This window comes from Dama dama, chromosome 2 (assembly GCF_033118175.1).
Source record: "Dama dama isolate Ldn47 chromosome 2, ASM3311817v1, whole genome shotgun sequence".
NCBI lineage: Eukaryota > Metazoa > Chordata > Mammalia > Artiodactyla > Cervidae > Dama > Dama dama.
In genome coordinates this window covers 4647670-4671807 of record NC_083682.1, presented here as the reverse complement: position 1 = coordinate 4671807, position 24138 = coordinate 4647670, and the positions used below count along the sequence as shown (strand labels likewise).

At 57.1% G+C, this 24138-nt stretch overlaps 1 protein-coding gene and 1 non-coding gene across 5 annotated transcripts; both read right to left on the bottom strand.

Annotated features, from left to right (window-relative positions):
• Positions 1–5882: 5882 nt before the first annotated feature.
• On the bottom strand, positions 5883–15466 carry MRGPRF (MAS related GPR family member F). Of its 4 annotated transcripts, none has more exons than XM_061161839.1 (3): positions 15272–15466; positions 12014–12115; positions 5883–7748 (listed from the first exon to the last, which is right to left on the bottom strand). In XM_061161839.1, the coding sequence occupies exons 2-3, from the start codon at positions 12059–12061 to the stop codon at positions 6765–6767; spliced, it is 1032 nt and encodes a 343-aa protein (XP_061017822.1). In that variant the 5' UTR covers positions 12062–12115; positions 15272–15466; the 3' UTR covers positions 5883–6764. The 4 variants fall into 4 exon arrangements, with proteins under 4 accessions (XP_061017822.1, XP_061017830.1, XP_061017841.1 ...); XM_061161847.1 differs by lacking the exon at positions 15272–15466 and adding an exon at positions 12358–12997; XM_061161858.1 differs by lacking the exons at positions 12014–12115; positions 15272–15466 and adding an exon at positions 11359–11561.
• An 8599-nt stretch (positions 15467–24065) lies between these two features.
• TRNAG-CCC (transfer RNA glycine (anticodon CCC)) lies at positions 24066–24138 on the bottom strand. Its single transcript has one exon. It is a non-coding gene; the product is annotated as a tRNA-Gly (tRNA).

The following is a 24138-nucleotide window of genomic DNA, read 5'->3' as shown; positions in this document are numbered from 1 at the left end:
CAAGGGGGAGAGTCTGCTGGCAGGGTGGGAATCACCAGCTCATGCCCTCCACTCCATTCTGTTGGGCAGAAGTGAGTTACCTGGTCCAGCCCACACTCAGGGGATGGGATCACACAAGCGTGTGGATACCAGAGGTGGGCTGCCAGGGGCACCTTGGATTCTGGTGGCCATGCTTATTGGCTGACCAAGAACCTCTTCTGTTGTCAGTCCTTAATACTTCCTGTCCAGCGTAGAATATGCTATGAACCAGGACCATTGTGTTATTGTTTCTGTTTTCTCCTTTCCAGTTCAGTTCAGTCGCTCAGTTATGTCTGACTCTTTGTGACCCCATGAATTGCAGCACACCAGGCCTCCCTGTCCATCACCAACTCCCGGAGATTACTCAAACTCATGTCCATTGAGTTGGTGATGCCATCCAACCATCTCATCCTCTGTCGTCCCCTTCTCCTTTCCAAATGGGATTAAAAAAAAAATCATAGTTACTCCCTTTGTCCTGTCCACTGTGAGTTGTGTGTCTTTTTTTCATATATTTACAAACACATATTTATTTGGCTGCATTGGGTCTTAGCTGCATCATGTAGGCTTAGCTGTCCTGAGGCATATGGGATCTTAGTTTTTTGACCAGGGATTGAACCTTTGTCCTCTGCATTGCAAGGTGGATTCTTAACCACTGGACAACCAGGGAAGTCCCTGAATTGTGTGTCTTGAGAGTGGTCACCATCACCATCATTTGGACGGGATGCATGGTACCCATCACTAGGACTGGGTACCAATCCTAGAGGAAGTGCCTCTGGACCTAATGGAGAGAGATGCAGAGGGTCTCTCTCCCAGATCCTGGGCTTGGTGCCGGGCAGGCGTCTCTGGGATTGACTTTAGATTGTCTCTCCTCTGGAGGGGGAAGGGGAGTGCACTTTCTGCTATGAATAATAGAGATACAGATCTGTGATAGGAACATTATAAAACCATATGTGGGAGAGGAGTGGGTGTGCGGGTGGTGGGATGCAGTCTGCCTTTGGCAGCTTACCTGCTGGCATCTCCTGTCCATGCTGTCTGTTTGAGCTCACCTCTTCCCCGGGCTTCCCTTGTGGCTCAGCTGGTAAAGAATACGCCTGTAGTACGGGAGACCTGGGTTTGATTCCTGGGTTGGGAAGATCCCCTGGAGAAGGGAAAGGCAACCCACTCCAGTATTCTAGCCTGGAGAAGTCCATGGACTGTACACAAAGAGTCGCAAAGAGTCGGACGCAACTGAGCGACTTTCACTTACCTCTTCCCCACTCTCAGTCTGTTGGGTTTCAGCGAGGTAGGTAGGCACCCCCTTACTCCCCAGGGCCTCCCACCCAAGGGGAGGACACGCGACCGGGGCCTGCCCAGGGAGCACGAGGGTCGGGACTTCGTCAGAATTATCAGCAAAGGGATGCTGTCTTTCTGCTGAGATTGCTGAATGTGTCAACTGTCAACTCCGAACCTCTAGTTACCGGCCGTTTCGGTGATTCATTGAGGACAAAGGCCACATAGACCAAAGCAAAGGTGAGAAGCAGAGGAGAGGGGAAGTAACCTCAGGAACATCATTTAAGGCTTGGATCCAGCTGTGTCTGAATTGAAAATCACTGTGGACCTTTGCTGGTATGTGAGTCAATGAGTTCCTTTAAACACAAGCATATGCCCCACCTATACCACCCACCCTCCCCCTCAGCTGATTAAACTGGGGGGTTTCTGTTGCATGCGTTCTCAGCTGCCAAGTCGTGTCTGACTCTTTGTGACCCCATGGACTGTAGCCCGCCTGGCTCCTCTGTCCTTGGGATCTCCCAGGCAAGAATACCGGAGCAGGTTGCTATTTTCTTTTCCAGGGGATCTTTCCAATCCAGGGATTGAACCCGCATCTCCTTCACTGGAAGGTGGATTCTTTACCACTGAGCTACCTGGGAAGCCGGGGTTCCTGTTACTTGTCACTGAAAGTTCTGGCTGATAAAAATTCTGCTTATGAAACTAATCGTAATCTAGAATCTACAGTTGCATAAGGCAGAGATGAGTGGTTGCCTCAGGATTGGGGCAGAGGCCGGGGATGATGGGCTGGGTGCCCTAGGGAAATTTGAGGGGCTGGTGATGGAAATGTTCTTTTGGGGGGATGGAAACATTCTGTATATTGATTTGGTGATGACGTGAGCATACACACATGTGTCAAAGATTACTGAACTCTACATTAAATGGATGCAACTTATTGTATTAATGCATCCATTAGACTGCCATTAAATAATTATGAAGATTAAAAAAAAAATTTGCCTGAGTAGGGAAGCCTTCTCCTGCATTGCCAGGAAACTTGGGCATTCTGACTCACTGAAGCAGAGTTTTCCATGAGTTTTAATTTTATGGACTGTGTCCTGTTGTTTTCTCCAAACCCCTACTGGCTACTCTCCAGCCCCAACTGGCTGAGAATGTGATATTTTTGTACTCATGTTCTCGATTGTCTTGGTTCTGGAAGATTCTGCAATAGGTTTGCAGAGCTCCCTGACCTTGTAGCCAACCCGCTGAGGGATAGGCTTCCTTGGGCCGGGGCTTCTTCCCAAGCATTGAGAGGCTGGATCATGAATGGACTCATCTCTCCATCTTGCCTTCTAAAGGGAGCTCTTGATTCTCAGGACAGAGGAATCCTCTTGGCTGAGACTTCTGAACCAAGTTTTGCAGAAAAGCTCTTGGGCTTCAGAAAATTCTGGCATAAAATACAAACCCCAATTTATCTCAAAACCACACTGGCAGGAGATAGGGGAAAGCTGGGCGGATGCTAGAGAGGCATTCCATTTCCTCTTCTTAGGATGGAAGATGAGACAGAGATGTTCCAGGCCGTTCACTGCCCCATCTGCTAAACACGCACGCCTTCGCATCCCCCACTTCATTCCGGACATCCGCAGCCTGAAATTGAGCTGAAATCCCCGCCTTTGGTAACTAGTGACCGGGGAATCCAAAAAAGCTGGTCCAGGTGTCCTTGGGTTGTGATGGGCTTGCTATATCTTGCCATCACCCCTGAACCTCAACTCCCAGTGCCTGGCCGATGGAAAACACAGAGGTTCAGAGGTCTGAGCTTCCAGGGAAACAAGAAAGCCACTGTTCCGGATGGTCACTGGGGCTCCAGACAGGGCTATCCACCTGGCAGGACTGACCTTCAACAGGTGACCCCGTTTCTGAGCCCCGGCGTCTACAACGGCTGCGAATAGTCTGTGCCGCGGGGTCCTGTCCTGAAGACTGAAGGCGACTGATTCATGGAGCTCTCAGCCCAGGGCCAGCTGCACACAGTAGGTCCTCAATAAATGGTGGGCTAGGATGAGGGGTGGGAAGGAGCCTCAAGAGGGAGGGGATATAGGTGTACTTATAGTTGATTCACACTGACATACAGCACAAATTAATACATCACTGTGAAGCAGTTATCCTCCAATTAGAACTATAAAGAAATAAACAGCAGTCATCGCCCCAACCAGCAGGGCTGGGATTGGCTGTTCCCACAAACGTCCCTCCTTCAGTGGCCGCTGCCCTCCCCTCTGAAGTCCGTCAGTAATGCGGGGAAACCAGGGCACCACCCACCGAGCTCCAGCGGTTCGTGGAGGCGGCCCCCTGCTCATGTGTGTAGAGACAGCGGCGACAGGCAGTACGGAAAAGTGGAGAGGTCTGTCCTGCCCTAGGCCACCCCTCCCCCTCCCTTACGGGGTGGGGGGCTTGGGGGGCGCAGAGAGACAAGGGTTCTTGCTTTGTCCTGCCACCGAGAAGCTGCCTAGTGGGTATGGAGACCGCACTCCCCAATGCTATGACTGTTGACAGCAGTTGTCAGGGGAGACCCGTCAGACCTCTTGCCCCAGGCAGTTTCAGGGTGGAAATCTGTGATGCTGAGTGGACCCTCGGCTTCCTGCCTTTATGGGACACCCAGAAAGGAGGAGGCTTGGGAGGGGACTGCTGGGGGCTGGGCTGGGCTGTTTCGGGGGTGAGGATGGCTGAGGCATATCTCCCCACCGATGCAGTGGACTCTGGAGGCCCCTTTAATAATTAAACACCAAAGGAGGGAGGAGGAGTGTGGTTCAGGGCTGAGGCGTCTGCTAGAGGGCGTCCGTGCCTTTACCCACCATTAGCACAGACCCATTAGCACAGAAGCGAGGTGGTCGGGGTGTGGGCAGGTTACGCACGAAAGCTTTCCAGGGTGGGGTGGCAGGGGGCTGGGGCGGCAGTGGGGCAGAGAGGCCTGGCTCCTTGGCAAGATTGTGGGGAGAAGGGGCTAGGGGCTGGGAGAGGCCTCAGTTCTGGAATTTGCACCCCACCCCCCGCATTTTTTGGCTTAGCACCTGCTAAGGGCACATGTGTGTTCAAATATATAGTTGCAGCCCTGCCCTGACCTCCAGGCCCTGCTGTGGGCCAAGGTCACCTACTCACCCACCAGGCCTGGGTTCTGAACCAAGGCAGCCGGCAGGGAGGCCCCGGTTGAGCTCCTGGGTGGGTTGCGGACAGCTTCCTACGGGGGACTCAGGGCTGGAAGCCTGGGGTGGGGGATCCTGAGAAGAGGTGAACTCCAGGGATGCACTGCGCCCTGAGGAGCCAGCCCTGGTCGGCCTCCTTGGGTACCTGAAGGCCTGGAGGCCTTCCTGCCGTGTGGAGGCCTGAGCTTTCCAAGTGAAGGGTCCAAGTCCCGGCCCCGGCCCCCCCATGCGTGTTGTCAGGACCCCGCCTGGTTTCTCCGGGTCCTCAGGAATGTTAGCGGTGCTGGTCCCCAGCTCTGCTCTCTGGGGGTTCCGTCTGGTGTGTGAAGGGGGTGCTGGGAGGGTGCACCCCAGGGGCTGGGACAGGGGATGCGGGCACCGGCCCCAACACCAGAGCTCCCGGAACCTTGGCCTCTGGGCCACATGGAGCAGGGGCCTTGCTGGAGATGCAGCGGGGCTGTGAGAACAGGGAGGTCAGGAGTGGGGGTCTGAGGGGGCCGGTCCTCGGGGCCATGCGCTTGGGCGTCAGCTGGCCTGAGAGGGTATTGCGGCCTGGGCTCCAGGATCGCCTGGGTGAGGCAGGAGGGCATCCAGGGTCTCCGGACAGAATGCCAGCCGCTGGGCGGAACCACTCCCTTGAAGGGCAGTTCCCTCCATCGGCCGCCCTGCCCACCCCCACCCCCGTCTCCACAGAAGGGGGCGCTCTGCTCCAAGGGCCCCTGATGCCTCTGCCCTCGGTCTCTCCCCGGGGCCTGTGCGGTGAGCGGTTTCCCCAGATCTTCCCACAAAGGGGCGGGGGTCTCAGGGTGGATCCAAAATGGTTGTCTCCCATGGGCTGTCAGGGGTGAGGGGCGGTCAGGGAGTCGGCCGGCCCGGCCCGAGTGGAGGCCGTCTCCTGGGAGGGGCTCGAGGCTCTAGCTGGGAAGTTGGGAGGTGCCGGGCACAGGGTCCCCAGCCTACCCCAGAGACCTCAGGACAGAGAGTTCTGGAAGGCGGGAGGGGCACACAGCAGCAGATGCAGCGGCCCCCTGGGGCGGGGGGTGTGGGAGGCTCCGTGTGGACAAGCAGTGTTCTTCCCGGGCTGGACTGTATCAGCCAGCACAGAGCCTGGAACTCAGGAGGTGTGATGGAAGCTGAGTTTCCAGAGGGAGCAGTGGGCCGTGGGTGGGTGGGAAGGGCACGGGGGTTAGCCAACAGAGGGTAGAGTGGGGATCACGCCCCCCCCCAGCAGAGCAGTGGACACCGTCCCCGGAGAGGGAGCAACTGGGGGTGTAGACAGGCCTGCCAGGAGCCGGGGCATGAGACCTGGGGTACGGAGCAGGCCGTGCGGGGAAGGGAGCGCGGAAGGGCAGCCCACCTGGGCCTCGGATGCCCGTGGGGTCCTCAGTGTGGGCACAAGCCCACGAACAGGACAGAGGGCAGGAAGTCTTCCTCAGTGCAAGATAGAAAACGTTTATTGATACACATTTACTGTCTTTCATAAAACCTCCGATGACCAAGCTGGGCCCCCGTGCCTGCAGGTGGGCTGGGGTGGCCAGGGAGAGCCAGTGCCCGCTCTCAGACGGCCCCCCGGAGCCCCGTGATGGCCTGGACGGCCCCCTAGAGCCCCGTGGGCCAGGCAGACGGCGGCTCGGATGCACCAGCCGGCGCGGAGTCAGAAAAGACAGCGAGTCACTCAAGCCGGCCGTGGCTCCTTTCTGCGTCCAGCTACTCGGCAGGACAGAAGCCCTGCCATTTGGGCCGTCCAAGGGCTCCCCAGAGGCGGGAACGTCATCTGCAGAAAGATGGGACCCCGAGGTGCTTAAGGGGCAGCTCTCCCCCGCAGGGCCCTTTCGTGGCCGTCTGCTTGCAGGGTCACCTTAAGAGGACGAACGGAGCCAGGAGGTGTCTTCACGGCAGGAGGAAGCTGCTGGCCCGACAGGCGATGGTGCGGGCTGAGTCCTTCTCGGGGAGGGCTGCCTCACCACGGGGCAGAAGGTGGACAGGGCTGGGTGACGCCCTCCTCTCCCTTCCTGACCACCCTGGGGCCAGAAGGAGCCCCACACCCGGCTCGCGACCTGGGGGCGACTTCTGTACCACGGCTCAGGGAAGGAGGGGGTGGCCGGGGGAGCCTGGCAGGGTCACAGGGGGCTGTCCGTCTCGCTCCCCCCCTCCCCAGGGGAGCCTGTGCCCTGGGAGAAGGCGGCTCGCAGGCAGAAGCAGCTTTCTCTCCCTGCGCTTGGGCCCCAGGGCTGCTGCCAGCTCCCGTCCCTCTGTCAAGGGTCTCTGGAGGCCACGTGGGCCCGGCCTCGCCGGCAGGCGCCCAGCCTCTCAGGAGGCATTCCCCGAGGGACACTGCATCTCCAGGGTGACCGTGTTGGGCGTGCCGCCTCCCGCCTCCCCCGGCTCGGCCCCGTCCCGCAGGGCCCGCTGGAAGACCACCCTGAGAGGCTCCCACAGGCGCTGCGACTTGTCCCTGCCGGCCAGGAAGTAGACCACGGGCTTGGCGCAGCTGTTGATGCAGAGGCACAGGTCGGTGACGTACTCGGGGAAGGGCGCCGGGATCCGGAAGACCCAGAAGAGGAACCAGTCGATGCCCAGGTAGATGGAGGACACGAGGAACACTGAGACCACGGCCAGGATGACGTGGTTGAGCTTGGCCGAGCGCTGGCGCCGCCGGGCCCGGCACTCCACGTGCAGGATGAGCGCTAGGCAGGGCAGCACCATGAGCGGGCAGAAGACCAGGAAGAGCAGGATGCCCAGGAAGGCGTCCATGTGCCTGCAGCCCGCCCCGGACGCCTGGCGGCCCAGGAACACGCAGAAGTAGTTGTGGACGCAGGTGACCAGCAGCGACAGGGCCCAGAGCAGGGAGCACGCCACAGCCGACAGGCGCTTGGGCCGACGGCGCCAGTACCAGGCGGGAAAGATGACCGACAGGCAGCGCTCCGAGCTGATGGCTGGCAGGAGGCTCACGCCGGTAAGGACCATGCAGAGCCCCACGATCCGGGACACGGCGCGGACGTAGTCGGCAAAGGGGCCCAGGAAGCCCCCCGTGTTCAGAATGGAGAACACGGCCTTACTAAAGAGGTAGCCGACGTCCGCGCTGGCCAGGTGCAGAAAGTAGATGGAGAAGGGGCTCCTCTTGATGGAGAAGCCGAAAAACCAGAGGACCAGCCCGTTGCCCACCAGGCCGCACAGACAGAGGAGCAGGAAGATGTAGTTCATGACGGCCGGCGGCGGCAGCATGGTGATCTGCTCGATGGTCAGGAAGCCGCGGCTGTACAGCTCGGGGGCCTCGCTCACGCCGGGACACATCTGCGCAGGTGCGGAGGGGGAGGCGCAGTGAGGGGCTGGTCTCCACCCTCACACCCGCGCCTGCTTCCAGGTGGGCTAGGCTCCACCCTCAGGGCTTCCCGCTGGCTCAGAATCTGCCTTAATGCAGGAGACCCAGGTTCGATCTCTGGGTGGGGAAGGTTTCCTAGAGAAGGAAATGGCAACCCACTCCAGTATTCTTGCCTGGGAAATCCCATGGACAGATGTGGTGGCGGGCTATAGTTCATGAGGGAAGCAAAGAGTCAGACAGGAGTGAGCGACTAAGCATGCATGCAGGCTCCACCCCCAAACCCGCGCCTGCCTCCAGCTGAGCTAGGCTCCATCCCCAAACCCGCACCTGCTTCCAGGTCTATTGGTCCTGATGACAGACGTGGCTTTGGAGCAACGAATTGGCTCCAACTGGAGCAGAAGACACCCCTGATCTACCACTCTGTGCCCGAGTCTAGAGCTGGCAGCCTACCAGAGTGATGGTGAAAACAGTGAAAATGATCAGTCCCTCATCAAGGGACCTGACATCCCACTGCCCAGAAAATGTCCATATGGTGCAAGAAAACTGAGGAGCCTTTCTACCCTGAAGAAAACTAAAGGGGCATGACCAATCACGGCAGGGCTGTAAGCCTGGACTGTACTGTGGGTCTAGCCATCGCTGTGGAGGCTATTATGGGAATGACTGGGGAAGTGGGAATACAAACCATGTCTAGATAACGGTATTGGACCCATGTTGAGCTTTCTGAACAGCAGTGCACTGAAGATGCACTGTAGCTGCATGGGGGGGTCTTTGATCTTAAGAAGATACAGGCTGTTTGGGGGCAAAGGGCATTGGAGTCTGTAATTTACTTTCTTTTTAAAAACTTTTAAAATATTTATTTGGCTGTGCTGAGTCTTAGTTGTGGCACATAGGATCTCCACTCTTCCTTGTGGCAAACGACATCTTTAACTGTGACAGATGATCTCTTAAATGCGGCATGTGGGATCTAGTTCCCTGACTAGGGATCGAACCTGGGCCCCCTGCATTGAGAGCTTGGAGTCTTAGCCACTGGATCACCAGGGAAGTCCCTGTAACTGACTTTCAAATAGCTTTAGGAAAGAAAGTATCTTCAATGCACTTTTAAAACAGAAAGAGACTCACAGACTTCCAGAACGAACTAGTGGTTGCTGGGAGAGAAGGGATAGTTAGGGAGTTTGGCATGGACATGTACACACTGCTACATTTAAAATGTATAACCAACAATATAGCACATGGAACTCTGCTCAATGTTATGTAGCAGCCTGGATGAAAGGGGAGTTCGGGGGAGAATAGATACTTGTAGTATGTGTATATGTATATGTAAGGCTGACTCCTTTCCGGTGTTCACCTGAAACTATCACATTAGTTTGTGGCTATACCCCCATACAAAATAAAAAGTTTTAAAAAAAGATACTAGATAGAAAGTACAAGTGACAACAGGCTAACAGAGTCGATAAAGGTTTAGGCAAATTTACAAAACTTGCAATGCTTCATACTAAAACATGAAAACATTTATTTAGAAGAGCAAAATCACTTGCAAGTTACCAAAACAAAAGTGAACCGTGACCCACAGTGGGATCAGAGAGACCTGGGGAATCAGGGTGGTCCCCTGCTGGGTCTGGGTGACCCTTTGGCTTTCTGGATCATGAGGGAACTGGGTCTGGCCGGGGGTCCCTGGAGGGGGAGACGCTGGAGGCAGCGGCTATTTATAGAGCTGTGGGGGAGCGCTTCAGTGGTTTGACACTTGGTCTGGCTGTGTGAGTCCATCTGGCTAAATGTCAGTCTTGGCTGCAGGGTCTGGGCTGGCGGAGAAATGCATGAAGGTGGGCCAGGTGCAAGAAACCCGCGAGTGGGGGGACGATGGCAAACTGGAGGGCACCTCTCCTGAGCAAGCAGGCAGCCGCTCTGCTCCAGCTGGGGGCTCCAGTGGGGACTGGCGGACTGTGACGGATCGTCTTTCCCCCACTCCCCGGAGAAGGCAGAACTCGAGACTCTAAGCTCTGTATGTGCGTGCTCACTCAGTCATGTTCGACTCTGTAACCCTATGGACTCCAGCCTCCCAGGCTCCTCTGTCCATGGAATTCTCCAGGCAAGAATACTGAGTGGGTTGCCATTTCCTTCTCCAGGGGATCTTCCCAACCCAGGGATCCAACCCGCATCTGTTGTGTCTTCTACATCAGCAGGTGGATTCTTTACCACTGAGCCATCTAGGAAGCCCTAACGTAAACTACCCCAATCTTTAAACATTCACATCTAAAAAAAACACTGTTTGGGCCAAGCACAACACGTCTTTAGAAGCTGATTCTGTTCTCAGGCTATCGATTTTGACCTCTCGTCCCAAGTGGCCGAGGCTGCCCAGAACACTGTCACTCCCCTGCCACACCCCGGCAGACATCACTCATCCTTCCCAGTGCTCTTTCCCACAGAGCCTGAACCTCACCTCCTTTAAACGCCTGCAGGGTATCAGTTCCCACTGCTCATGACTCTCCCTCCAAAACAAAAGCAAAACAAACAAACACACAAACAAAACCCAGAAGGTTGTCAGATCAAGCCCACTCTGCTGCTTTCCAGATGGCCCCCCAGCTCTGGCAGAAAGCTGGGTCCTGAAAGATGGTTTTCTGGGCCTGACACTCCATAACAAAGGGAGAGCACTTTTGGCCTGGCTCTGGTCAAGGGGCATCTGCAAGCAGGGACTGGAGGGTGTTGGTAAACTTTGGGTTGACCCCGTGAGCTCAGGGCATGGGGTCCTAGCCACTGCCCAGCATTCTCTAAATACATTTACTGATGACTCCACATCTGTCTGTCTGTCAGCTCTCAAACCCTTCATGCTGTGTGTGTGTGTGTGTGTGGTCGTGTCTGACTCTTGCGACCCCAGGGACTGCAGCCCGTCATGTCTCCTCTGTCTATGAGGTTTTCCAGGCAAGAATACTGGAGTGGGTTGCCATTTCCTCCTCCAAGGGATCTTCCTGACCCAGGGATTGAACCTGCATCTCTTGTATTGGCCGGCAGATTCTTCAACACTGTACCACATGGGAAGCCCATCAAACGCCTTAGCTTGCTCTAATCTCAGTCTTTCCTGTTGGCGGTTCTGACTACTCCAGGCCACAGAGTGGCCTTCTAAGAACCTCCTCTTAGCTGGGGAAGAGAGGCGTAATCTACAAGACCACTCACTGACTGAAGCAGTCGGTGGAGGACCAGCTCTGCGCCCAAGGGAACAGGGCAGCAGGGGCTGCAGCTGACAGACCAGATCACTCAGAGCCTCTCGCAGGCTGGAAAAAATCTGCAATCCTCTCCGCAGAGTCAGAGCGGGAGGGCCGGTGAGTCACTGGGCGTGAGCTGCCATCCCGGCCACATACCACCTTGTAAAATGCCTGCCTGGAGCCTGGTCCCCTCCCTGGGCTCTGCCTCTTCTCTGGGGGTTTCTGGAGACTCCGGAGCTGGTCCCATCTCTGCTTCCCGTGGCGGCCACCCCACAGCGGTCACCATCAGAAGCAGGACGGGGCTGCAGGCGTGGCGGGGAGGTGCCTGGGGCTATGGCTCAGGTCCCGGGCAGGAGTCCGGGCTCTGCTGGGCCTCTGGACTCACCCCTGTTGAGTCACTACACCGGCGTGAGCCTTGGTTTCCTCAAACGTTGTACCCGCTGAACTCAAGAGGTCCTTCCAACTTGAGAGGGTTTTGCCCAGGATTCAGAAAAGAACTCCAGAGTTTCCAACAGTCTCAGAGAAGTAGGGACCAGAGGGGCAAGGGCAGAAGGGGTGGCTCAGCCTGGTGGACTCTCAGAGTCTCAGCTGCGGGATGGCGCCTGCAGGGGGGAGTTAAGCCGTGGCGGCCGGATCCTGGGTGACACTGGTGGGGTGGGCCAGAGCCCCACGGAGCATGTGACCTCAGGGCCCCTTTGGAGCCAGTTTTGCAGGGCCTCCCGGCAGGGCCTAGCCACAAGAAATAGCTGACTGCCCCATCCCCACAGGGAGGAGAGAACGAGACCTCTGGAGGTTGGTAACACAGGACAGGTTTTGAGGGTGTCCAGTGATGAAGGCACTGGGGATCCGAGGGACCTGGTAAGCAGTGCCAGGCCACACAGCGCAGAGGGGCCCTGTCTGTCCCGAGCTAGAGGATGGGTTCTGGGTGGCAGAGTGTGTGTGAGCAGGACGTATCGGGGCGGCGTGCCCCTCCCATCACACCCATCCCGCAGGCCCCGGCGGAGGAGCCCCCTCTGTGCGGAGCTGATGGAGGCACTTGCCTTGTTCCAGTTGGTGGGGTGGGCCTCCCAGGAGCAGTTTCCGGCCATCTCCAGACCTGGCCAGTCCACGTTCCTCAGGGCTCCGCTCACAGCTCACCGGCACTGAGAACGGCAGAAAGGGTCGCATCAAGGGGGCGGTGTCCTCCACGCCCGGGCAGGCCCCTCCCCAGGCCCGTAGGGCTGTCCCCTTGGAGGACAGGTTCATGAGCCATCCCCTGGTTCCCCAGAGGCAGGGCCTTGTGGGAGGCACGGGGCTTCCTGCTGAGTCCAGAGTGGGTGGCATCCGTGTGCACTGTCCCCTCCTTCCCTGGGGAGGGGGTCCTTATTCACCCTGCTGCTGATACCTTAGTGATACCTCCTGGGGAAGAAGTCCTTCTCCTTCCCAGCTCTGTCTGACATTTCTGGAGCCAGATGGTGTCTGGCGATACGTTTGCACACATTTCTTGGGCACCAGCTTTGTGTCCAGCCAGGGGTGGGACGGGGGTTCCGGGCAGTTAGTTCCAGGAGGGAGCGTGGGAGAGAAAAGATCATTTCTGGCAGGAAGACTTCCTGGAGGAGGAGGCTTTCCCCTGGGCCTTGTGTTTGTATGGCATCACCAACTCGATGGACATGAGTTTGGGTAAAGTCCAGGAGTTTGTGACGGACAGCGAGGCCTGGTGTGCTGCAACTCATGGGGTCGCAAAGAGTCGGACACGACTGAGCGACTGAACTGAACTGAACTGAAGGTGTCTGCTCTTTCCAGTACACGTGCCCGGAAGGCAGGGCACCATCAGCATTGCTGTCATCACCCACCATCAACCCCGGGTCAGTGAGAGCCTGCTCGCGGACACCCGTCCTCCTGTCTGGTCCTGGGTTCCAGCGAGGAGGCAGGTGTAGTCACGCCCCTGTGATGAGGACAGGGAGGTGAGGTCACCTCCCTGCGGGGGTTGGGGGGCACACTACGGCTTTGCAGATTTGTGTCTGCAGAGCCTAGACGGGCTGAAGAGGCAGGGAAGCTGGAGAGGCCAGCCCTAAAGTCGCTATGGTGGCCCTAGCTCCAGGCCGGAGGAGGAGCAGCTGGACTGGGCCAGGACTTCAGGTCGGGGTTAGGGGTGGGGGGCGGCTGGGAGAAGCGAGGGGTGGCCTGAGACTTGTCCATCTTGGCCGGGCAGAGCTCATCGGTGGACCTGTCACGAGTTCACTCGAATTGACCGCGATCCCCAACTTGAGCTCAGCCCCAACTTGGCAAGCACCCATCCCTTCCACCGTGCAGGTGGGAAACTGAGGCTGTGAGTGGAGGAGGGGCTTTGCGGGGGGCCCAGCCGGGCGGCGGGGCGCTGGGCCCCTCCTCATCCTCCTGACTCCCCCGGAATTCCAACCGGGCCGCAGCCAGTCGAGGCCGCCGTGCGCCCCCCCGCCCCGGGCCGGGAGGGAGGGCCCGGGCGGGCGCCGGTCATTGGCTGCGCAGAGAGGCGGTTCTTGCGAGCCGCCCGCCCTCTTTAACCACCGGCCTCCCGGAGCCCCCGGCGCGGGGTCGCCTGGAGGGGCCACCGGCGGGGCCGGCGCGGACGGCGGGACTTGCAGCCGCTGGCTGCGCACGGGGTGGGAGCCCTTTTGCGTGATCCAGTTCGTGAGGCCTGAGTGGTGTGGGTCTGCAGATAGCGAAGGAGCCGGGCAGGGAATGGGTCGCAGGCGTGCATATAACTGTGCCCCCCACCCCCGCCCCCGTGGCGGTCTTGACTCTCGTTGGACCCCTGTCCCCGTTGCCATGGACAAATCTCAACCTCCTTCACACGCTGGGACTTGTTGAAACTCTCCGGGTGCCTGCAGCCCTCAAACTGCCCGCCTCAGCCCATCTTCCGGGGAGTAGCTGCCCTTCCACCCTCTTCCTCCTCCACCGACCCTACTCTTATGCTCATCCTTCCAGACCCAAACCACCCCCAGGCCTGGGCCCCAGGCTCGGGCCCCAGGCTCGATGTCCTGACTTGGAGGGCCTCCACTGTTCCCCTCCCGCCAAGCTAGACGCCCCCCCTCCCCCAGCACACAGATGCCCCCCAGGATTGCTGGCTGGGACCTGCCCGCAATGGGGCTGGGCACGCAGTGTTGACTCAAGGGGTGACTGTCGCTGTGTGTGTCTGAGCCCTCGCTGCCCTGCCACGGGCCATCGGAAAAGCTACTGCACTCGTATGGAGGGACCTGAGAGCTGAGTTGAACCCCACGTGGACCGTGGAAGGACATGTGTGTGACATGTGTGAGGGATGGATGCTCCTGAGTGCGTGTGCTCCTCACACTGGGATCCGGCCTATGACAGGGCTAGCTTGCACTAACGCAGACAAAAGAAAATCTGCCAGCTCAGCTTGCCGTGGACCCTCCTCTCAAAGCAGGAGCCCAGGGATGGGCCTCGAGCCACCTGTCTGCCTCCCAGGGCCCCAGGAAGCCCCGCATCTCTCACTTCCACCCACCATGCCCGGGTCTCTGAGCCCGGCCCAGCCGGCTATGCAGGGCTTTGCTCCAAGAGGCCTGGCTTGGAGGGAGCCAGCAGTCTCCAGTTCTGCCGTCTTCCCGGCCCCTTGTCTCTTTGGCTGGGGGGCTGCCGCCTAGGCTGGGTCTGAGACGGCTGGCTGTGGGGTGGGCTTGCGGCTGTCCCTCCCCACCGGACACAGGGGAGACCTTTCGGAATTCCTCAGGAACAGACAGCTTCGCCCACCGCCAACACCCCACCAGGCACTGCCCGCCTGGGAGAAGGTGGGACACAGCCGCCCAGCCTCCGTGGCTGAATAGCCTCCTCCGCGGCTTATTCCTCGCTGTCTACCCCAGGGCTGGCCCCGAGCTGCCGGAAGCACAGTCTGCTTGCGTGACAGCAGTGGGATGCTGCCTGCTGGGTGTTCCCCTTCCTGCCTTTCCAGAAAACTCACTTGGACGGCTGGAGGCTGGCAAGAGTAGGGGAGGCGGGGAGGGGGAGCCCCCACCCTCTGGAGGACAGAGCAGGAGCTGGAAGCCCAGGACAGATGGCTTGGGAGTGGGCTTCGGAGTGCCAGGGCCTGCTGCACAAGACGGGGGCTCTCAAGTGGCCCCGTGTCCTCGGGACTCCTGGGGCCTCGGATGCTGATAGCACTGCTCTGGGGGTCTCCGGGGGGGGCTCCTGCTTGGAGTCATGTGATTTCCAGGGGCTGCCAGCCTCGAAGGTGCCCACCTCTCTCCCTTTCCCTGCCCAGGCCTTCACCCTGCAGCCCCGGCTGCCGAGATGCCCTCCCCTGGGCCCCGGGCGTGTGGCACTACCTGCAGCTGCGGGCCTGATCCTCGGAGGCCTCCCCTTGGCGGAGGGCTCCTCCCGCGATGCCCACCTCTGGTCCCGAACCACCGGGGCGGGCAGGCCAGCCCGGGGCACTGCCCGGAGGCTCAGGAAAGGCGAGCTCCGAGTGCAGGAGAGCCTCGCCTGCCTGCCTGCCTGCCTGCCTGCTGGAGGAGATGGCTTTGGAAGTGTAACCCGCCCCAAACCCAATTCCAGGCCCTGCAGGAGGGGCGGGGTCGGGGAGGAGCAGGAGGGGCCGAGCCTGGATGAGGCTTTGGGAAGGAATGCCCCGCTCCGGACCCCCCCACCCCAACCCCCACTCCCACCCCGAGCCCCGCTGGGAACTCAGCTCGCCGCCTGGTGACGTCACGTTGGCCCGAGCACTGCGGCCCGAGTCCAGCTGTGAATGTGCAGCTCCGAGGGGCTGCCCGCGGCACGCGGAGAGGGAGCCCAGGCTCTCCGCTTGCCCGGTGCCTTCTCTTGGCCCCTCCCTGGGCATCTCTGGGCGTGTGGGCCTGGGGTGGAGGTGGGGGGTGGGTGGAGTGAGCCCCCCCCCCCGTACCCAGACACTGATAACGGAGCAGCCAAGGAGGCAGAGGGCGAGGGCTCCAGGGTGGGGCGGCGCTCGGCCTTCGGAGAGGCCCACCTGGTGACTGCACAGCAGGGCCACCCAGGCGGCACCCCACAGCCCCTTCCACCCCGGACTGTGCCCAGGGCCCCCCTGCGGGATTCTGGAGCCAGGAATTCCCTTTCCCCAGCCCTAATAGCAATCAGATGGCGCAAGTGGAAAATCACAGCGCTCGCCTGGGGCCGGACCGAGCAGGGAAACGGGCGGGGCTGCGGTGCCTGGTGCGTGCGCCGCTCGGCGGGAGGATGAGTCCGCCTCCCGCCAGCCGGGCGAGCCCCCCGCGGGGTCCTGGGGCACCGAGCCAAAGCCTGGGGGTGGGGGCGGCAGCGCAGGGGCCAGAGGAGGGTGGCCTTGAGGACGCGGAGGGTGAGGAGCGGCTTTCCCAGGCAGCCACCAGGGAAGGCTCCGCTGCCCTGGACCGACTTTCTCATGGCCCCGCGGAGCCCGGGGGAATTCTGAGCACAGCCTCTGCGGAACACACGGTGCCCAGGCTGGGGGCTGCCTCGGCGGGCCTCGACTCGGCAAGAGAACCCAGACACGGAGCTCTCCTGCACCTGCCCTAGGCCTGCAGCACCTCCGCGCCCAGAGGAGCACGATGTCCCTGCCGCCTGTGAACCTCCGAGGGGGCGCGGATTCTTCCCTACTGGGTCCGGCAGGCCTGGGGTGGGGGGGCCTTTGCTTTTAGGGAGGGGTGGGGGGAGGAGTCGAGGATGCTGCAGTTCACGGCCACGCCCGAGGAGGAGGGGGAGGAGAGGCTGGGGACCCTTCCCTCCTCTCCCAGGCCGGCCAGCTGGGGCCCAGCTGGGCCTCTTGTTTACACGCGGAGGCCAGGGGGTGGGGGTGGGGGGCCAATCCCGGCAAGTTCCAAGTGTAATTGCGTTTGGACTCTTAAAAGGAATTGTGTGAAGTGGGCAGCGGCTCTGAAGTCCACCGCCTTATTTGGTATGGAAATCTGTTTCTCTCAAAACTAAGAGAGGTGCTTGTAAATGGGAAAGCCATCCTTTGCCTGGGTGTGCTGCGTCCCACTGCCACCCAGCGTCCTCTGGCCTGGAGGCCGGGCTCCCACAGGGACTTGGAGGGAACCCCGGCCGCACGTGGGGCTCCCCTGGCTGCCTCCAGTCTTGGGTGACCCTGGGCCTCCTGGAGTTGCAGTGAGGAGGGAATCAGGGTGCTGGTGACCCCAGAAACATGTGTCATTCACCCCCCTCCCCCTTCAGCGAGGCCCCTCCCCCTGGGCGACTTGGAGATGACTGGCCCAGTGCTGGGCACCTGGAGACTGAGACACGGTCCCGACACTTCCCACCCTCCTATTCTGTCCTCACACTCCGAACAAGCCACCACCCTGCCAGCCAATGTTCTCCGCCCCTCCCGGGAGAACAGGACTTAGTTTTAGTGGTCGTGTGCCGTGGGCCTCAGGTGTCACACCTGCCCTAGCCCCCTACAAGGGTGCAGGCAGGACCTCCTCTGCTAGGCCCTCCTGTGGTCCCTCACTGCCAGATGCTCCCTGGATGGGAGATCGGCCCCTCCGGGACCACGGGGAAGGTGCAGAGACCCCAGACAGGCCCCCACACCCATCAGAGCACCTGCCGGGCACCAGGCACAGTGCTGTGAGCTGATGAGCTGGCAGGAGCTGCTGTCGAGCTGGGAGGCAGACCAGAATCAGAGGACCCAGACCCATGTAAAACCACCCCTGGACAGAAGGCCCTGGGCCAGGGGCTGGGCATGCCAGCGAAATTAGGATGGCTTCTCGGAGGAGGTGATGATGGAGCCCATGGGGAAAGTTGGGAAGGAGTGATTCAGGTGAGGAGGGGAGGAAGGCATCTCCGGCAGAGGAAACTGCATGAGCAAAAGCCCTGGGGCAGGGACGCGAGCTGCATGAGTGATCGGGGGCTGGGTGAGGCCAGGGGGAGGAAGGGAGGGCAGAGGCGTAGATGAGGCCCCCAGGCCAGGCCGCTCTGAATGGCTCTTCCTGGTCCAGGATCGCACCCTCTGTGTCCTATTCTCGCCTTTCTGCTGCCCTTTGTCCCATCTGCTCAGGGGACAAAGGCAGTGAAGATGATGACAGTTACAGCTGGTCCTCTGAGCCAGGTGGAATGACTTCATCCTCACAGCACACCCTTTCGACATGCTCGGGCAACACACATTTACTGAGTACCTACTATGTGCCTGGACTGTTCTAAAACCTGGGAATCCACTGAGGAAGGAACAGATAAAGACCCCTGTGTACAAGGGGCCCAGATTCCGGAAATGAGGAAACTCAGACCCAGGGAGCATCTCTGTGTAGCTCCTGGAGGGCCCCCCCCTCCACCGCCCCATCCAATGGCAGGACTCGAGCTGGGGCGCTGGGAGCTCTCTGTATCTACAGCTCCAGCACTGGGCACGGAGGTGTCCAGGCGGGAGGGGAGCTCCAGAGGCCCACGTTCTGGTCCTGTCCTGCCTCTGATGAGCCAAGAGAAACTGAGCCTCTTTCTCAGTGGTATCGCGGAGGAAGGCGGTGGGGTTTGAGACACCCTGTCCCCACCTTCTACTCCAGCTCTGATAGGTTGGCGCTTCTCTTTTCTCAACAGGTCTTTTGAGATACACTTTACACACCAAACGATGTTGTTCAGTCGCTCAGTTGTGCCTGGCTCTTTGTGACCCCACGGACTGCAGCACGCCAGGCTCCTCTGTCCTCCACTATTTCCCAGGGTTTGCTCAAATTCATGTTCATAGAGTTGCCGAGGCCATCCAACCATCTCATCCTCTCCTGTCCTCTTCTCCTTTTGCCCTCAATCTTTCCCAGCATCAGCTCTTGAGTCAGCTCTTGACATCAGGTGGCCCAAGTATTGGAGCTTCAGCTTCAGCATCAGTCCTTACAATGAATATTCAGGGTTGATTTCCTTTAGGATTGACTGGGTTGATCTCCTTGCAGGCCAAGGGACTCTCCAGAATCTTCTCCAGCACCGCAATTTGAAAGCATAATTCTTCGTCAGTCCGCCTTCCTTATGGTCCACCTCTTACATCCATACGTGACTACTGGAAAAACTAAAGCTTTGACTATATGGACCTTTGTTGAACAAGTGATTTCTCTGCTTTTTAATACGCTGTCTAGGTTTGTCATAACTTTCCTTCCAGGGAGCAAGCGTCTTTTAACTTTATGGCTGCAGTCACCAGACAATTCACATCTTTAAAGTCTATGATTCAGTGGTTTCACTGGATTCACAGAGTTGTGAACCATGACCGCTGTCTAATTACAGAACATTGTTGTCAGTGTTCAGAAGAACAGAAGAACCTCATACTCGTTAGCAATCTTTCCAGCCGCCCACACCCCAGGCCCTGGTCACCACTCATCTAATCTCTGTAAATTTACCCATTCTGGACATGTTGTAGAAATAGAATCACACAGGTCTTTCGTGCCTCGATTCTTTCATGAAGTGTAAAGTTCTCAAGGTTTTTCCATGTTGTGGATTCACGTATCAGTGCTACATTCCTCTTGGTGGTGACAGGCTGGCTTTTCAGGGTCCAGGCCCCCCCTTCTCTTGACTAAGCTCCTCTAGGAGATGAGGCAAATGTGTGCATGGTCTGGGTCTCCCAGGTTAGTTCCTGAGGCCCTTTGGTTTCAACCCTTGAGATTGAAAAAGTCTCTCCAAGATCTAGCTGGTTTTCCTAATAGGAAGAGAGAGGAGGACACTTCCTCCCTCCTCTCACCCCTTCTCCAGCTGGAGCATCTGAGATGGAATGTGCATGTGGGGAATCTCTGTAGAAACCTGCATTCTCCTGTGTCCTACATGTGGAGGACTAATCATTTGTTCATTCATGCATTCATCATCCTATCTGTTCATCCATCCATCATCCATCAACCACCCATCCATCATCCATCTTATATCCACCCACCCATACATGCATACCTGCATACATCATCTATCCATCCATCATCCATCCATCCATTCTTATCTTCATTCAACACATATTGACTGAACACCAACAATGTTGGCATTGGGGAACAACTGTGAAGAAATCAGACATGAAGGGAGAGAAGAACAGGTGATAAACAGAAACATGTGAACTCAAGAATTCCAACTGGAATCAGTACAGGCAGGATAATGAACAGGTGTGGTGACAGAAAATGATGTGGTAGGAGAAGAGAAGGTGTGATGTAGTCTGGATAATGCCCCCCTGAGGATGCTGACATATGTCCTAATCCCCAGATCCTGAGACTAGAGGAACTTACATAGCAAAAGAGACTTTGCAGATATAATGAAGCTAAGGATACTGAGATGGGGAGCTTACCTGGGGTTATCTGGGTGGGCCCTTTATAGTCTCAAGGGTCCTCATAGGAGGGAGACAGTAGGGTCAGCGTGAGATGTGATGACAGGAGCCAGTCAGGAGATCAGGTAGGAGATGTGATGAGCAAAGAAAAGAGGTTGGAGGGATGTGAGAAAGGGGCCATGGGCAAGGATGTATTAGCCTCTAGAAGCTGAAACAGGCAGGGAAGTGGATTGTCCCCTAGAGTCTCCAGCTCTGCCCACACTTTGATTTTAGGCTTCTGATCTCTAGAACTACAAGAGAACAAATGTGTGGGGAGATGTCCTTGGTATTCTCACTGCAGTGGGTTCAATCCCACAGGCCCTGTGGCAGCCAAAACAAAAAAGAGAGAGAAAATAAGTGTGTGTTGTCTTAAGGCACCCAGTTTGTGGTTACAGCCACCCACTGGTTACAACAGCTATTGGAAGCTAGGGCAGAATGGTAGAAAGGCCTTTCCATCAAGGCCAGGCTGGAAGCTCTTTCTGCTCGAGCCAAGGCTGGAGGAGGGGAGGGAGAGGAACTAGCTACTCACTGGAGTTCACAGGAACAGTCTGGGGTCAGGAACAGCAGGTGCAAAGGCCCTGAGGCTGGAAGAAATTTGCTGTTGTGGAAGAATGGGAAGAGCGGTAGGAGGGCAGGAGGGGGAGGGGGTATGATGAGGCTGGGGAGGTGGCTGGGGCCTCCAGAGCCCCCACAAGCCCAGCGCGGAACCCCTCCCTGGGATCTGAGGTGGGGTGTCCTGGGAGTGGGGCCTTGGCTGTCTCCCGTCCTCCTAGTTTGAGGCTCTCTGCCCAGTTCCTCACTTTCCTGCTGCCCAGACATTTCCTACCTGTGTCCACTTCTCTCCCTCTGCATGGCCACTGCCCCGGGGCAGGCCCGTGGTGTGTCCCCCTCGGACTCCTTGCTGGTACCACAGCCTCCCACCATCACAGCGTGCCTTCTGTGCATTCATCAGACTCCTTAATGTGGGCTAGCCCTTGGGGACCCTCAGCATCATCATGCTTGCCTGCCTCAAACTCCTTGGCCAGTCTCGACACCAGCTCTGGTCCCCCTCTGCTCATCTATACCCCTGTTCCCCTCCCTCCACACCTGTATCTTGGGAGCAAACCCCAGTCATCACATCATTTGATCTGTGGCCATTTCAGCACGGGATTGAAAAATAAGGAAACCTTTAAAAGACCACATTTTCATTTTAAAAGTCTACCACAATCATTTCTAAAAGTCATGAAGGATAATTCCTTAAAATCAACAAATATCCAGTGTCCACGTTTATTGATTTATTGACAGGATTGTGTGTGTGAATCAGAATCCAACTAGAGGCACGGGTTGATCTGCTTCTTTTTCCTGTTTAAAGTTATAGGTTCCATTGCTGTGTGACTTTCCTGTTGGTGCAGTGATAAAGAATCCACCTGCCAATGCAGGAAACGTGAGTTCGATCCCTGGATCGGGAAGATCCCCCAGAGAAGGAAATAGCAACCCACTTCAGTATGCTTGCCTGGGAAATTCCATGGACCGAGGAGCCTGGCGGGCTGCAGTCCATGGGGTCGCAAAGAGTCAGACATGAGTGAGCAACTGAACAACAGTCCCCTGCAGCATTTCTCTCTCTGTTTCTCTGTCTCTGAGCTAGATCAGGAAACAAACACATCACATGATCAGGGAAATAATCAGGGGTTTCATACAGGAAAGTGGGTGGGGCTGGACCATGGACATCTCGAAGGCTGGGATCACAGGATGTGAGAAGCAGTCACTGCCCATCTGGACCCCGGTCACTCACCTACCGGTGTGGGTGCAGATGCTGGGGAAGCGCTTGATCCAGCGCCACCTAGGGAGGGTGCAGTGGGGTGGGGCAGACGGCCCAGCACAGCCCACCCCACCCCTTTAACTATGCTTAACTTCTTGGGGGAGCAGCAAGTAGTTTGTGTGAGAGGTGGTCCCAGGAAGCACTACCCAGAGATGGGGAAGTGAGACAGAAAGGAAAAGACTCTTGAGAATTTGCTTCTGCCTGGCTTTGAGCCGTCTGGTCCTCAGCTCGCCAGCCCCCAGCCTCCATCTGTGGGTTACCATGACAACAGCAAGATGTTTGCAGGTGCCCCAGAGAGGGTGACCTGAGGGGGTGGGGACAGGCTGGCAGGCGGGGTGTGGGAGGGTTGGTGTAAACCCACCCTTGACTTGGAGAGGGGGGCAGGCGAGGAATGACATTGCACTAAGTACCGGGGTCACTGCCTGCGTTTCCGCTGGGCCCGCTATTGGTGCAAGTGGACACACAAGACAAAAATATGCCTTGATCCCCACATGGAATTAGCCACAGTTTTCCATGGGTCTAGTGCAGAATTGGGGAGTTGTTCTCCAGTCTGAGTGCTCCGTTGTCTCCTCTTTGTGGGAGTCCATGTTTCTGAAACTTTCTGGCAGAAGTAGCTGTTTTCCAGATAACACTCAGAATTGTTTAGCTCCTCGTAGAGCTGTTCGATCTGGAATTTCCCCCCTGAGGCCTGAGCCAGCTGAACAGATTATGCTGATTGGTATGTGTGTGTATTTCAAGTCATTAAAAATTAAAGAAATAAAATTCCAGTATCTTTTTAAATAAATGATGTAAAATGCATCTAACAGAAAACTTGACATTTTAATTGTGGGTTTTTTTTTTTAATACATTTTTAAAGTTTTGCTGTCCTGGGTCTCTGTTGCTTTGAGTGGGCTTTCTCCAGTCGCGGTGTGCAGGCGTTGCATTGCGGTGGCTTCTCTCGTCGCTGCCGAGCAGGGGCTTTAGGCGCGCGGGCTTCAGCAGTTGCAGCACGTGTGCTTGGTAGTTGTGGCGCGTGGGCTTAGTTGCTCTGCGGCACGTGGAATCCTCCCGGACCTGGGATCGAACCTGTCCATGTCCCCTGCATTGGCAGGTAGATTCTTACCCACTGGACCACCAGGGAAGTCCCCATTTTAACCACTTTTAAGCGTACAGTTCTGTGGCCTTAAGTACATTCAACGGTGCTGGGCAGCCATCTCCTCCATCATCTCCCAAACTCTATCTAGTAAAACTGGAACTCTGTCCCCATTAAGCATTAACTTCCCATCCCCTTCCCCAGTCCCTGGCCCCCACCATCTTATTTTCTGTCTCCATGAATGTGACGACTCTAGGGACCTCATATGAGTGGAGTCATGCAACATTTGTCCTTTTGGGACTGGCTTATTTCACTTAGCATTACATGCTTGAGGTTCATCCATGTGGTAGCATGTGTCAGAACTTCCTTCCTCTTTAAGGCAGAACGACATTCCACTGTACGGATGGACCATAGTTTGTTTATCCATTCATCTGTCGACGGACACTTGGATTGTTTCCATGTTTGGGTTGGAAATACCTGTTTGAGAGCTTGCTTTCCATTCTCTTGGGGAAATACCCAGAATCAGAGTTGCTGGATCACGTGATCATTTTATTTCTAATTTTTTGGGGGGACCATTTCACTCCCCATTTTACATTCCCACCAACACTGCACAAAGCTTCCAATTATTCCAAAGCCTCACCAACACCGGTTATTTTCTATGCTTTTTTTCACAGTAACCATTCTAATGGGTGTGAGGGGATCTCTTAATTTAACTTTTGAATACAGAAAATAATATCTTTCTACCTAACAGAACCCCATTGTCCCCTGTACAATCAAAGACATACTAATTCTCCGTCCAAAAAAGGAGATGCAAAGTTCCACCTCTGGGCAGTGTTTTCTAGCTGAGCTGCGATCCCCTTCTATATCTTGTGACTTAAAATACTAGATATTGGTTGAACCAGTGTATTTTTTTAAATTAAAAAAATTTAATTATTCAGTTGTTCTGGGTCTTACCTGCTGTACTCAGGATCTTCAGTTTTGACATGTAGGATTTAGTTCCCTGACCAGGGACTGAACCTGGACCCCCTGCATTGGGAGTGCAGCGTCTTAGCCACTGGACCACCAGGGA

Coding starts and splice junctions, on each gene's coding strand:
- MRGPRF (XM_061161829.1), bottom strand. CDS start 10,804: ATGTGGTACAGTGTTGAAGAATCTGCCGGCCAATACAAGAGATGCAGG. Junction 7,749..10,213: donor CCTGCAGGCGTTTAAAGGAG/GTGAGGTTCAGG, acceptor GCACCTGCGCAG/ATGTGTCCCGGCGTGAGCGA.